The sequence below is a fragment of the Gracilinanus agilis genome, chromosome 2 (assembly GCF_016433145.1).
Source record: "Gracilinanus agilis isolate LMUSP501 chromosome 2, AgileGrace, whole genome shotgun sequence".
NCBI classification, from domain to species: domain Eukaryota; kingdom Metazoa; phylum Chordata; class Mammalia; order Didelphimorphia; family Didelphidae; genus Gracilinanus; species Gracilinanus agilis.
The window spans coordinates 237,130,529-237,144,059 of record NC_058131.1 but is presented as its reverse complement, the minus strand read 5'-3'; the positions used below and the strand labels follow the sequence as shown (position 1 = coordinate 237,144,059).

The 13,531-nt window shown below is 39.4% G+C and overlaps 1 protein-coding gene across 1 annotated transcript in view; it reads left to right on the top strand.

The window, feature by feature from the left end:
• Nucleotides 1–11,490: 11,490 nt before the first annotated feature.
• Nucleotides 11,491–13,531, top strand: part of NUGGC (nuclear GTPase, germinal center associated) — an 85,850-nt gene continuing 83,809 nt past the window's right edge. The window contains exon 1 of the mRNA XM_044659606.1: nucleotides 11,491–11,609. Within this exon, the coding sequence (XP_044515541.1) occupies nucleotides 11,491–11,609 (119 nt within the window). The remainder of the gene's footprint in view (nucleotides 11,610–13,531) is intronic.

Genomic DNA, 13,531 nt, shown 5'->3' with positions numbered 1-13,531 from the left:
TATATATATAGTACTCTATGGTGCCTTAGTTGTGGCTTGACCAGAGAAGAGCATTCTAGACAGTTTAATGTAGCCAAAGATCACATTAGCTTTTTTTTTTAATTGCCAAAGCTTCCTGTTGACCCCTTTATTATTTGCAGTGTTGGCAAGCCCTCCAGATCTTTCAGATGGATTGTTCTCTAAGAATACTTCTCTTCAGTACTAGTAAAGTTTTTTTTTTCAATCTCCTTATTATTATTCACACAGCTCTTGTAGTTTCCCTTTCCCATCACAACTTTTCCCATTGCAGTTTCACTATATCTCAGATCTACATAAGAAATGGGAATTTTGGGGGAGTTTTGCAGAAGCTACAGACACATGGAGGCCAGCAAATGACAGAAAAAGTTTAAAAATTCAGAAATGCATTAAATATATGTATGGTATTATGTAATATCAACATTTTATCATTTAATACTATCAACATTCACAACTTTTTAAGAAATAAGTAAAAAGTTTGTAAAAAGAATAGGAAAGAAGACAAAGACTAGAAATGAAGCAGTGACCTACATACAATCCATGAACAAATAACCCAAATTTTACAATAAGGTACTGTAAACACCCCATAAAAAGAAAACAATTCCAAGACTTCTCTGGTATGAAGAGAGGGCCAAAGAATTTTGTTGCAGATTTTCCAGATCATTGGAGCACAGTGCCCCCAACCCCAGCAATGTAGAAGGGAGAACTATAATTTCCTGAGAATATTGTTTGTGCCATGTTCACCAGTAGAGGGTACTTTTGTGCCACTATAGAAGTGGGTTAAACATTCTTAAGAGGAATCGGAATGAGGAAGGCTCATAGCATTTTGGGGGAATATTCCAACTTTAAGGATGTGCAAGAAAGTCATCAGACTTGCTCCAGGTTGCAGAAATGCCAAATGATGGCACTTGAACTTAAGACTGACTTGGAACATTAACCAGACAAAATGTCAAATGAACCGAACCCCATCCCGGTGAAGATACCATACCTGTCCTTTAGACCTCATTTGGTGGGGAGAGAGTGGTGGTTAGGTTGAAAGAACTTCAGTCTAAGAATCTGAGGTAGGTTAGGCTTTCTTTTGTCTGTGCCTTGAGATAGTACATATCTAGATAGGACTATTTCTCAAACTTTTTCACCAAAGTTGGGATTTCAGGCTTGTGAACTAAATTTTCCAAAGGATTTCTTCTTCCATCTTCCTAGTCCCAATAATATCTTTATTTACCTTGTGTGAAGATGAAGACTTAGCATATAGGGATTTGGCAAGTTCCTTGATCACTGGGAAAGAGGGAAGGATATGTGATAATGGGAAAGGGCAGAGTTGGATGCAAAATTAAAGCAGATATACCTTGGTACCCTAACCCCATTCAAAATCTTGCTAACCCAAAGCCCTTCACTTCACTCTTCACCCTAATCTGCCATTGGCTTTCCTTCAGGACTTGGTGCTTCAAAATTGTTTCTTGTACCATACCTCTGTCACACTTCTTTCCAAACTCCCATATTAGTAGGTGTTCAGACAACCTGAGTAAATTGTAGGAAACCTGCAGGACTTTGAGTTATTATTTTGGATAGTTGCAGGTTCAACAGTTATCTCTATGATTATGTAAGGATGGGATTTGTGCAAGGGGGATGGGACAAAAGGAGCCAGAAGAAGGCAGTTGGTGATAGTTACTGACAGTTGAGAGACCAGAGAGAATGCTGGGAGATTCTCCAGAGGAGGAAGAAGAGAAGAGAGGTCTTTGGGTGGAGGACTGGGAGGAGAGAGGAGGAGGACATCCCAGCTCGGATCCAGTCCTAAGGGCTTCCTGAGGATCTTTCTTTGGAAATTGAAACCCTGATTCCCTGATCAAAGCCATCCCATCGCATCTCACCAATCAAGACTTCAACCATTGAGTCAGTAAAGTTTTTGGACTCCATTTTGGGAGTGATCTCTTAGTCTCCTTCACCCATACCCACCTTTGCTGAGAGACCCTTTTCAGTCAAAACTGACAATTATAGAAAAGGATAGAAACATAAAAATAGAAATAGAAGGAGAAGGGGGGGAGAAGCTTGGGAGTGGGAACTGCTAAGATTCCCACCTAAGTGACAGATCTCATAGCTATAAGGGAAGAGGGCATCCCAAATCCCTCTGCCCTCCACCCCTTTCCCCAATCCCTGATTTGCAAATAAAAAGCAATTCAAAAGTCAAATAGCCTTCCAGAGTGTCTGAGAGACAACAAGGGAGAGGGGAAACCACAGCTTGGTCTGGCTGCCTCCATCTTGAAGCCGGACTACCTGCTGTGAATTTAACTGATTGGGGGGAGGTTTTGTCCTTATTCAGAATCTGATTGAAGCCGGACTACCTGCTGTGAATTTAACTGATTGGGGGGAGGTTTTGTCCTTATTCAGAATCTGATTGGGGTACCACATACCTCCTCTTATAAGGAAGCCTCACCTCCAACTCCTGTGGGGTGGCACAACCATCCAAGTCACCCAGTTTCAGGGTGACACTCCCACTCCCTTAAAGTCTATTCGGCCCCAAGGGAGAGCTGGAAGAGAGACTTGCCAACACAGACTTTTTCTATCTCCCTTCTATCAAACATCAGTTACTGGCTCTCTTTATTATTACAGTTTTGGCAGAGCCAGCTTAGGTAAAGTGCCTAAATAACTCCTGTTGGGGGGGAAGGGGGAAAGCCTCTGTTTGACCCAGATGGCAGCCATTTTTCTCCTATCTACAGCATAGCAAAGGGGACAAACTTAGACAAGCAAAGAAAATTTAAAGGCACAATACCGTAGAAATTTTACATTCAAACTGGTACAATGGATGCATCAATGGGGAAAACAATTTGTACCACGATGGAAATCCTTACATTACTATACAACTTTTTGACTATGATTTATAATTTCTGGATGGTAGTGATCCCAGGGTATATAATGGGAATCATAGAAATATATGATTCCTGTCAATGGTTGAAGCTAGAACTAGGTCGGGTATTTGCTTTCATACCAACCACAATTGCAGTAATCATCTCATTCCTCCACTTCTATTGGTCCTTAAAGAATTTAGTGCACAAATTGCTAGGACATAAGGATGATAGCACTGTATTGATAATGACATTAAGAAAGGAAATAGCAAAGTTACTTGAAGAGAATGCTCAATTGAAAGAAGGAAAAGGGATCACAGCAGGGAACAAAATAGAAAGAGTAATGCAAACAACTGAGGCCCATACAGACACAGCAAAGAAAATAGAAGAAGGGGCACTAGCACCAGCAGTACCAATGTTATGAATTATCAATCACACAATTTTGCAGCCAGATTCTGGGTTTCTCCATTTAAAAAGCCATAAGCCATTCACTGCTGCAGATCTAGACACCCTAAAACAACGAATGCCTGCTTTTTAAAAAAAAATCCCTTCAAGGCCATAAAAGAATCTAAGAGAACATTAAGACTTTTTGATCCCACATTTTCAGACATTGAAATTCTTCTTTCTGAATTATTTACACCAGCAGAGATAGCACAATTTATTAAGGAGACCCGTAGGAACACAAACTTAGCATCTTGGCCACAATATTATGAAGATCTAGAATTAAACAGTCATCAAAACCTAGTATACCTAAGAAGAGCTAGGGAAGATCTTGCAGAAGCTATGAAATCCTTTGCTAAGTGTCCTGATTCCTGGGGAAAATTAAAAAAGTTAAGGCAGGAGATAAATGGGCATTTAAACCATATGTAGTTTAAACATAATTTGATAACATCTAGGAATAATAAGATAGTTGTTTTGCATTACTTGATAGACATTTGTTAAAAGTAGAAACAAGTTAAAATTCTACTAAAATCATAGATGGGTTAAATAATAACTTAGAAGAGTTTAAGGATAAGAAAATTTGTTACACTATAAACTTAGACATTGTGTTCAATGGAAAACTTTTCTTGTGACAAAATTGTTTTATACCCTGTAAATATTGTTATATAAATTGTAACCCTCATCCCCCTACCAACCTCTCCAAAACCCTTCTTAGAATAGGAATAGATAGGTAATTAGTATAGTGATAAGACAAGATAAAGATTTATTATTTATTATTTTGGAGGGAGGGGGAACATAAGATAAGAATAGGAAATAGTGATGCATGAATTAAGTGGGACTTAAAAAGTCCCACCACAAAACCAGGATACCTATAAGGATGGGATTTGTGCAAGGGGGATGGGACAAAGGAGCCAGAGAAGGCAGTTGCTGACAGTTGAGACTAGAGAGAATTCTGGGTATTTCTCAGAGGAAGAAGGAGAGGAGAGGTCTTCGGATAGAGGCCTGAGAAAGGGAGGAGGTGGACATCCTAGCTCTGATCCAGTCCTGAGGGCTTCTTGAGGACCTTTCTATTGGAAATTGAAACCCTGATTCCCTGATCAAAGCCATTCCATCACATCTCACCCATCAACTTCAACCATTGAGTCAGCTAAGTTTTTGGACTCCATTTTGGGAGCAATCTCTTAGTCTCCTTCTCCCATTACCCAACCTTGCTGAGAGACCCCCTTTCAGTCAAAACTTACAATTATAGAAAAGGATAGAAACAGAAAACTAGAAATAGAAACAGAAGAAGGGTGGGGGAAGAAGCTTAGGAGTGGGAACCCCAAAGGTTCCCTCCTAAGTGACAGACCCTGTAGAAATAGAGAAGAGGGCACCCCAAAATCCCTCTACTCTTCACCCCTTTTCCTAATCCCTGAATAGCAAATCATAAAAGCCATTCATCAGTCAGATAGCATTCCAGAGTGCCTGAGAGACAAGGGAGAGGGGAACCACACCTTGGTCTGGCTGCCTCCATCTTGAAGCTGGACCACCTGCTGTGAAATTAACTGATCAGGAGGAGGTTTGTGTGAACCCCATCCTTATTCAGAATTGGATTGGGATACCACATATCTCTTCTTATAGGGAAACCTTGCCCCCAACTCCTGTGGGGTGGCACAACCATCCAGGTCACCCAGTTTCTGAGTGATACCCCCTCAAAGACTCCTAGGGGAGAGCTGGAAGAGAGACTCACCAAACATAGACTCTCTCTCTCTCTCTCTCTCTCTCTCTCTCTCTCTCTCTCCCTTCTATCAAACATTCATTTACTGGCTCCTTTATTATTACAGGATACAGACCCAGTAGTGGTATTACCAGATCAAAGGGTATGCACAATTTCATAGCCCTTTGGACATAGTTCCAAATTGCCCTCCAGAATGGTTGGATCAGTTCACAACTCCAGCTATAATGCATGTGTCCCAATTTTGCCACACTTCCTCCAACAATTATCATTTTTCATTTACTGCAATATTAGTTAAACTGATAAGTGTGAGTGTTTTAATTTGCATTTCTCTAATCATGAATGAGTGATTTAAGCTATTTTCTCTTTGCATTACTTTCATTTCTTTTTCCCATTTTTCTTCTGTTATTTGATTTTTAAACTCCCTTTTGAGATCTTCCAGAGCTTGAGACCAATTTCCATTTTTTTTGGAAAGTTTGCATGTGTTTGCTTGTTTCTCACCTATTCCTTTTGCTTCTGTATTTTGCCCTTTTTCCCTGTAGAAATTTTTGAGGGTCGAAAGCTTTTTTTACTGCTGTTTACCCATTTTCCCACTTGAGGCCTGGGAGATCTGAAAGTTACTAACCATTTCTGTCTTAGCTTCTGGCATATAGGGTTTTGCCTTGGGGCTATCTTCTCAGTCACCTCAGAAGCCCAAGTGCATCCAGGGCTATGGAGCTCCGAACATCACCTTCAGGGCTTGGGATTGCCAGGGGTAGGTCTATAGGCCAGGATTCCTTCTGGGAATCCTGAAGTTGCCTAGGTCTTGGTTCAAAGTGTTTTGCCCTAGGGCTATTTTCACTGCTGATGGGGCTGGTGCAGGGGAGGGAGGAGTGTGCCCAATGCTTTGGAGCTCCAAATTTCCCTGCTGTAAGAGGGAAAAAGGGGTTCTTGGGTTCAATATATTAAAAGATGGTCGCCAGAGGATTGAACTATTATCAATCCTCAATTAAGAATAATCTCAAGTCAAAATTGACTTTTATGGAAGTTTATTTATAATTAAGAGGAGAGAGAGGAAATAAGGAAATAAGAATCTAACCCAGTAGGTAATTTATTACAATCCTCAAATTAATCCAGGTAGATCTTAACCCTCAGCCAAGAGTTAGAGGGCTAGAGGCCTGGAGGTGAATGGAGCAAATTTCATTCATAGAGTCTACTAAAAGAAATTTATTAAGAGAAGTTCAGAAAGATTCAGTCAGTCTTTAAACTCACCACGTGGAATTCAAAGAAGATATTTAAAGCAGTCTCACCAGGGTCTCAGCATTCCAACACTCCTCCATGAACCAGAAGAGGTCTGTCACCAGAAGCCCTCTTCAGCCGAAGCCCCCTCACTCACTCAACTCCCTCTTTTTAAAGGGGTGCGTCACTTCCTGTGCCTTCTCCTAGTTTGCATGTCCAATCACAATAGACACTTCTCATAGTACTGCCTAGGGGGCAGTCAGTTGATTCTGATTCCTCACCCACTCTTGCACACATGGGTTATGGATCTCCCAGAATTAGAGGTGCTCTCACCTTTGGTGATTAAATCTAAAGATGGGCAGTGTAGACTTAATCTAATTATCATACTGCCAAGGCATGGAACTTTCAGGAGTGGGTCTGAGGTGCTCTTTAGTTGTTGTAGCCCCTGTTCTAGGATACTGAGGTTGCCTAGGTCCTAATTCTGCACCTGGCATGGTAGGTGGGGATGGGTTGATCAGCCGAGATTTTTCCTCGTGCAGTTTTGCCTTCAGTTCTCCCTTATATTGTGGAAATCCACTTTCTCTGCCTCCCTTTCCCATTGTTTTCAATGGGAGAGCCCCCTCCCCTGGTCCTGCTTTGATTCCTGTCCTTTTGAGATGTTTTTTAAAGATGGTTTTGGAAGGATATTCAGAATAGTTTCAGGATTTTCCTGCTACTTTGCTGCTATCTTGGCTCTGCCCTCTCATGAGTGATTTAGAACATTTTTTTTCATATGATTATTGATGACTTTGATGACTTCATCTGAAAATTGCTTATTCATATTCTTTGATCATTTTTCAATTGTAGAATGGCTTATATTCTTATAAGTTTGACTTAGTTCTCTATAAATTTGAGAAATTAGACCCTTACCAGAGAAATTTTTTCTAAAAATATTTTCCCAGTTTGTTGTTTCCCTTCTAATCTTGGTTATTTTAGTTTTATTTGTATAAAAGCCTTTAAATTTAATATAATCAAAATTATTCATTTTACATCTTATAGTACTCTGTCTCTTATTTGGTCATAAATTTTTCCCTTCTCCAAAGATCTGTCAGGTAAACTCTTCTGTATTCCCCCAATTTAGTTATGGTATCACTCTTTATAACTAAATCATATGCCCATTTTGATCTTATCTTGATATAGAGTGTGAGATATTAGTCTATATCTAGCTTCTAACATTCTGTACTAATAGTAGTATTGCCAGGTTGGAGGATATGAACAGTTTTATGGACTTTTGGGCATAGTTCTAAACTTTTCTTACAGAATGGTCAGACCAGTTCACAATTCCAACAACAGTGCATTAATGTCTCTATTTTTCTGTATCTCCAGCATTCATCTTTTTCCTTTTCTGTCATGTTATTTAAATCTGATAAGTGTGAAGTGGATGTAATGTGCATTTCTCTAAACAATAGTAATTTGAAACATTTTTTCACTTAGAATCTTGGTATTACTGGCATATAGTTGAGCCAAATAATTCCTGATAATTGCTTTAATTTCTTCTTCATTGGTGACATATTTACCATTTCCATTTTTAGTATATGTGCTGCCAAAGCAAGCACTACTGTTTCCATTTTTGATACTGGTAATTTGGTTTCCTTTTTTTTTTTACATCAAATTAACCAATTAAAAAAAATTCTCCCCCCATAAAACCAGCTCCCACTTTTATTTTTTAGTTTGATATTTTTTTTCCTGCCAATTTTATTAATCTCTCCTTTGATTTTCAGTACTTTCATTTTGGTGTGATTGAGGGTAGGTTTAAATTTGTTCTTTTTGCTAAATGATCACCCTAGTGCAACTATCAATAATATGGAAAAATGTCTTGATCAATGATACATATAAAACCCAGTGGAATTGCGGCCATGGGGAGGGGAGGGGCATGGGGAAGAGGGAAGAGTATGAATCATGTAAGCATGGGAAAATATTCCAAATAAAAACATTTTTTAAAAAAGAAATTTGTTCTTTTTCTAGTTTTTTTTTAGTTGCATGCCCAATTCATTGATCTGCTCTTTCTCTCTTTTATTGGTGTATTGTGTATAGAAGTATAAAATTTCCCCTGAATATTGCTTTGGTTACATCTACAAATGTTGTATGTTTTTCATTGTGTCATTCTTTTTAATGAAATTTTTGTTTCTATGATTTGTTCTTTGATCTACTCATTCTTTAAGATGACATTCTTTAGTTTCCAAAGAATTTTAAATGTACATTTCTCCATTCTTTCTCCTCTCACTCTATTCTTCATTCCTTGTGAGCCAGCCTCTGATCTTCTCATCCCACTGAATCTGCTATCTCCAAAGTTACCAGAGTACTCTGTACAGATGAAGGGTGTAACTTTTCTGATCATTCTTCATTCGGGAGTCTTTCCCCTGCTGATTAGTTCCAATTTATCTTGTAAATAGTTTGTTGGCACATATTTATTTGCATGATGTCTTCCCTGTTAAACTGTGAGTTCCTAGATAGGGACTTTCATGCTTTTCTTTTTATCCCAAACGTTTAGCACAGTGCCTAGCATAGTAAGTGCTTAACAAATGCCCATTGAAGGGCATCTAGGTGGCTCAGTGGATAGTGGACAAGCTTACAGATGGGAAATGTTGGGTTTAAATCTATCCTCAGACACTGCCTACCAGTGTGACCCTGAGCAAATCACTTAACCCCAGCTGTCTAACTCTTCTCTTCTGCCTTGGAACTGATACTTGATGTCGATTCCAAGACAGAAGGTAAAGGTTTTAAAAATAAATGAATAAATGCCTTTTGGCTGACTGAATTGTCAATTTTAGCCAGTCATGGGGTCAGGGTCCTCTAGGTTTCTAGCCCTAAATTAAAGTATAAGAATATTTCATCTAGTTCAATCCTCTCTTGTGATGGATGCCTAGCATCACTCCCAATTGGAACTCAGTTTTCACATATCTCCCTGTAATCTTTTAGCCTTTATGTTGTTGAAAACTCATACTGTTTGTCTTCTTAGAAGTTTAAGGAATTGCCTAGGTTCACATGGCTAGTAAGCATCTAAGGTGAGATTTGATCCCAGAACTTCCTGACTCCAAGTTTAGCATTCTGTCCACTACACCATTCTTAAACATCTTGCTCAAAGTTTTATAGGCAGTAAGTGGCAGAGTTTTCATCTCTAGTCAGTAGGATAGGAAGAGAAATTAAAGTCACTTTTGTATCACTTTCATTTCTGTTGTACCTTGGTGAGACTGACTCAATCTTGTGCAAGTTATATCAAGGTGTATGAGAGAAAGGGGAAATGAATGTTAGGGAAAGCTCTAAGGAGGGTGTTCCATAAGCAGGAACATATATGTCCCATGTGTTTTCCTTGATGTCTTGTGCTGTCTATGGCCAGGTCCTATAGAGTATAACAAAGAAGGGATGTAAGCAGTGATGACATGAACTATAGATTCAGTGGCAGAGCCCTGTCTCTCAAACTACATGACTGAATTCAATCACCCATTCCTGAGGTAGAATGTCTAATGATGGATATCTTTGTGAAAAACCTTGATACCATTAATGGTGAGGCAATATTAAATTGGGAATCATAGAACCTGCGTTAAAATTCTGGTTTTCTTACTAATTATGTCTGTGTTCTTTGGCAAATAATTTCTTCTCTCTGGGTCTTGGTTTCTTCATCTATAAAATGAAGGACTTGGATGAGGTCACTTCCATTTTTAAAAAAAATTATTTTGTGTGAGACTGAGTCTCTTTCTTGTCCAGGCTGAAGTGTAGCTGCCCCATACCTATTGATCAGCATGGAAGCTTTGACTTGCTCTGTTTCTGATCTGGGCTGGTTCTGTACTTTTAAGGCAACTTGCTGGCCCCCTCTTCCTGGGGGAGCCACCATATTAATTCTGGACTTAGTTGGATCACTCAATTGGCTTTAGCTAGCTCCATACTCCTGAGCTCAAGCAATTCATAAGTTTTAGCATCATTGGCAGTAGGAATTGCATATCCATGTTTAGCTCCTTCCATATTTAGTCTTCTTATCCTTTGAATGAGCTAGATGTTATAGGATAGCCATCCTGAAACCACCTGCTTGCAGGGATGAGTTAGAGCTATGTCCAGGTTATTAATTTGATTCCTATCATCAGTCTTAAATTCAAAAATTCTAATTTAAATAGAAGGAAGTAAAAACCCAATAAAAGTCAAAATCTTGGGGAGGAGCTTGGCATAAATAGCCTTCTGACAGTATATTGGTTTCACTTCTCTCTCTAAATGCGGTTTTTTTAACCATGGCCACAAAGTTTATGTTAATTACATGGCCCCTAATATCTATGCTCCAAAGCAAAGCAGACAGAACTAGTTTCAGAATTTCTTGGTGCTAAAGGGTGAAAAATGAATTTTCTCTTTAGTGACTTCTGGTGAGTATTTTTCTTCTCAACACTTTGCTATATTCTACATAAGGCTGTCTTATTGAGGGAAGTAGCAGGTAATGTGAATTAGAGGAGGGCAATGTGGTACAATAGAATGTCAGGAGTCTTGGCACTTGGTTTTACAATGAAACTCATATGTGAATTTTAGACAAGTCACTTAATGTCTCGGGGCCCCAGTCTCCAAAATCTATCAAATGAAGACAGTAAGTTTCTTTCTTGTTCTGGGGTTCTAATTTCCCCCAGAGAAAGTGGTTTTGGGGCATAATGTTAATTCCTGATAAGGAATGTGATCTTATGTTAAAGAAGTTGGTTATTTCAGAGAGGCAGGTTGGGATGGAATAGTATTCAGCCTGGGCTCATTTCTGGTAGAATTGGATTAAATGAGGCAGGATGGGATAGTGGAAATAACCTAGGTAAAAGAGGACTAAGGTAGAATCCAGTTCATAGAGGAATTCTCTGTGGGTGGTGAGGTCCTCTAGATGCTCCTGTCTGATCTGATTGCATATCAAGTCCCAAGACATTGCACGTCTTCCTGGAAGAGATATGTAATCACACAAAGGAGTTTGGCCTGTTCATCCACACAGAAAAAGGCCAATTGGATAACGACTTTTTGCTGCCCAGATTTCAACATGCATTTCTGCTGGATATTGAGTAGGTTTTTCTGGGACAGACAGTAGAGCTGAATGACAAATTGAGACCAGAGTCGAACAAGAGGAAGAGAGCCAGCTGGATTGCCATAGGGAAACTGCAAAACTCTTTTACTGATCCCAAACTTCTCATGAAAGTGAAAGTACATCTTTTCAATACTAACATTCTATCACTGTTGCTCTATGGCAGCAAGATATGGAATGCTTTAAAAAAAATGACTGTCAAGGATGGGGTGAAGGAGAGGTACCATGATGAATGTAAGCAGGCTGCAACATATGGCCAACAAGAACCTCCAGAGATGGACCATGGTAAGAAACATGACAGGAAGGAATTGTATGATAAGAAGAGAATCTGTTATTATCCTAATTTCACAGCTGAGGAACCTGAGGCAACTTTTTGACCCCACACCACATTCTCTGAGGAGTAGATTAGAGCCCCAGAACAAAAAAGGAACCTACTGTCTTCATTTTATAGATTTAGGAGATTGGGACCCAGAAACATTAAAAACCTTCAGCAGGCACATTTACACAGCAACTCCTGCAAGCCAGTCACTGTGCTAAATATTTTTACAAATACTATTTCATTTGATCTTCACAATGACCTTGCAAAGTGGGTGATGTTATTATCTTCATTTTATAGTTGAGGAAACTGAGGCAAACAGATATTAAGTGACTTGGCCAGGACCACACAGATTCGAACTCAGGTTTTCCTGACTCCAAGCCCTGTGCTCTCTATCCACCATGCCACCTAGCTGCCTCTAAGAGAAGATGAGATAAGATAGTTAGTTAGCAAGAATAAAGGATGACAGGTAGTCCATCAGAGTGCTCCCTTAGTACACTTCTGATGTCAGTGGAAAGAGAGGACAGTCTCTGGTATTCTGAGTGACACCCTTACGGAAAACTTATGGAAAAGACTCAGGTAAGATTTTGCATAGGATGAACAGGAATGGATGGGTGGCAACCTGTGACATTGGATGGAATGTCCAAAGGGAGGAGGTTCACCTTTGGACTTGAAGGAAGATTTAAAGGCCTGGCCCCACAGAGGGCCTGCCAGGCCTAAGCAACTTCAAGCTTGCTGGTACAGTTTGTATGAACAAAAGTACAAGGAGGTGGTAAGCTTCTTGTCCTCATGCTTTTGTCTCTGAAGCTCCTAAGTTGCTTCTTGTGGTGGGAACTTAAACTCTTCATTCTAGCACATCATGATGGTTGCCCTTTATGGGTTCACTCTACTGAGCACTTTCATATTCCTTCATTTATCCAATTAATAATTGCTAAAATTCCCCCCAAAATCCTGTGAGGTAGATAGGACAGAGGTTCTTTTCCCATCTCAATGCCTTTGTGCTGGCTGTCCTCCTTGTCTGGAATATTTTCCTTCTGCATCTGTGCCTCTTAGAACCTTTCAAGATTCAGCTCAAAAGACTTTTCCTGGTCTCTAGTTCCACTCTCTCAAGGCACATTCTATTGACTTTCTATGTGTCTTATATATAACTGTTGATATTCTTCTTGTCTCCCCTTTTAATGTGGCAGATCCTTAAGGGTATGAATTATTTTCATTTTTTCTTTAACTAGCAGTGCTTAGCACAGCACTTGCCTATAATTATTAAAATTACAATTATGATCATATATTTAAAATTATACATATTTAAATAATTGTTTGTTGAAGAAAAAAACTAAGGAAGACAGAGGACTTGTCCAGGGTGACAGTTAGTACCTGAGGTTGGATTTGAACTCTGGTCTTCCTAACTTCTAGGTCCAGCACTCTATCTGCCTTGGCTACCTTCCTTGTCTCTCTCTCTTTGTACAGGCTATACCTCCTGCTTGATATGTTCCCATTCCACTGCCCATTGCAAGACCTAGCTTCTTTCAAGGTTCAGCTCCAAGGCCTTTACTGACCTCTCCAGTTATTTGAGTTTTCTTTCCAACATTACTTTTATTAACTTTATATATGGTTTATAGTTCGTTATCTGAGTTCATGTTGTTTCCTCTTGGTGGAATGTATACTTTTTGAGGACAGAGAATATTTCATTTTTGTCTTTTTATTCCTAAGACCTCATGAAGCCGTCCACCGACTCCACGAAGATTCCTAGTGGGTAGGACACTCAGAAAGGGGAACCAAGGACTGAGTGAAAATGGGTTACGGGTTAAGGATTAATGGAAAGAGAACATAAGGCGAGAATAAAGACACGCAGACACAGAAAGTTTTGGCATAAGGTAGACAGACAGCAAGTAAGCTCTGATGGTCAAGAGCTTCATGGT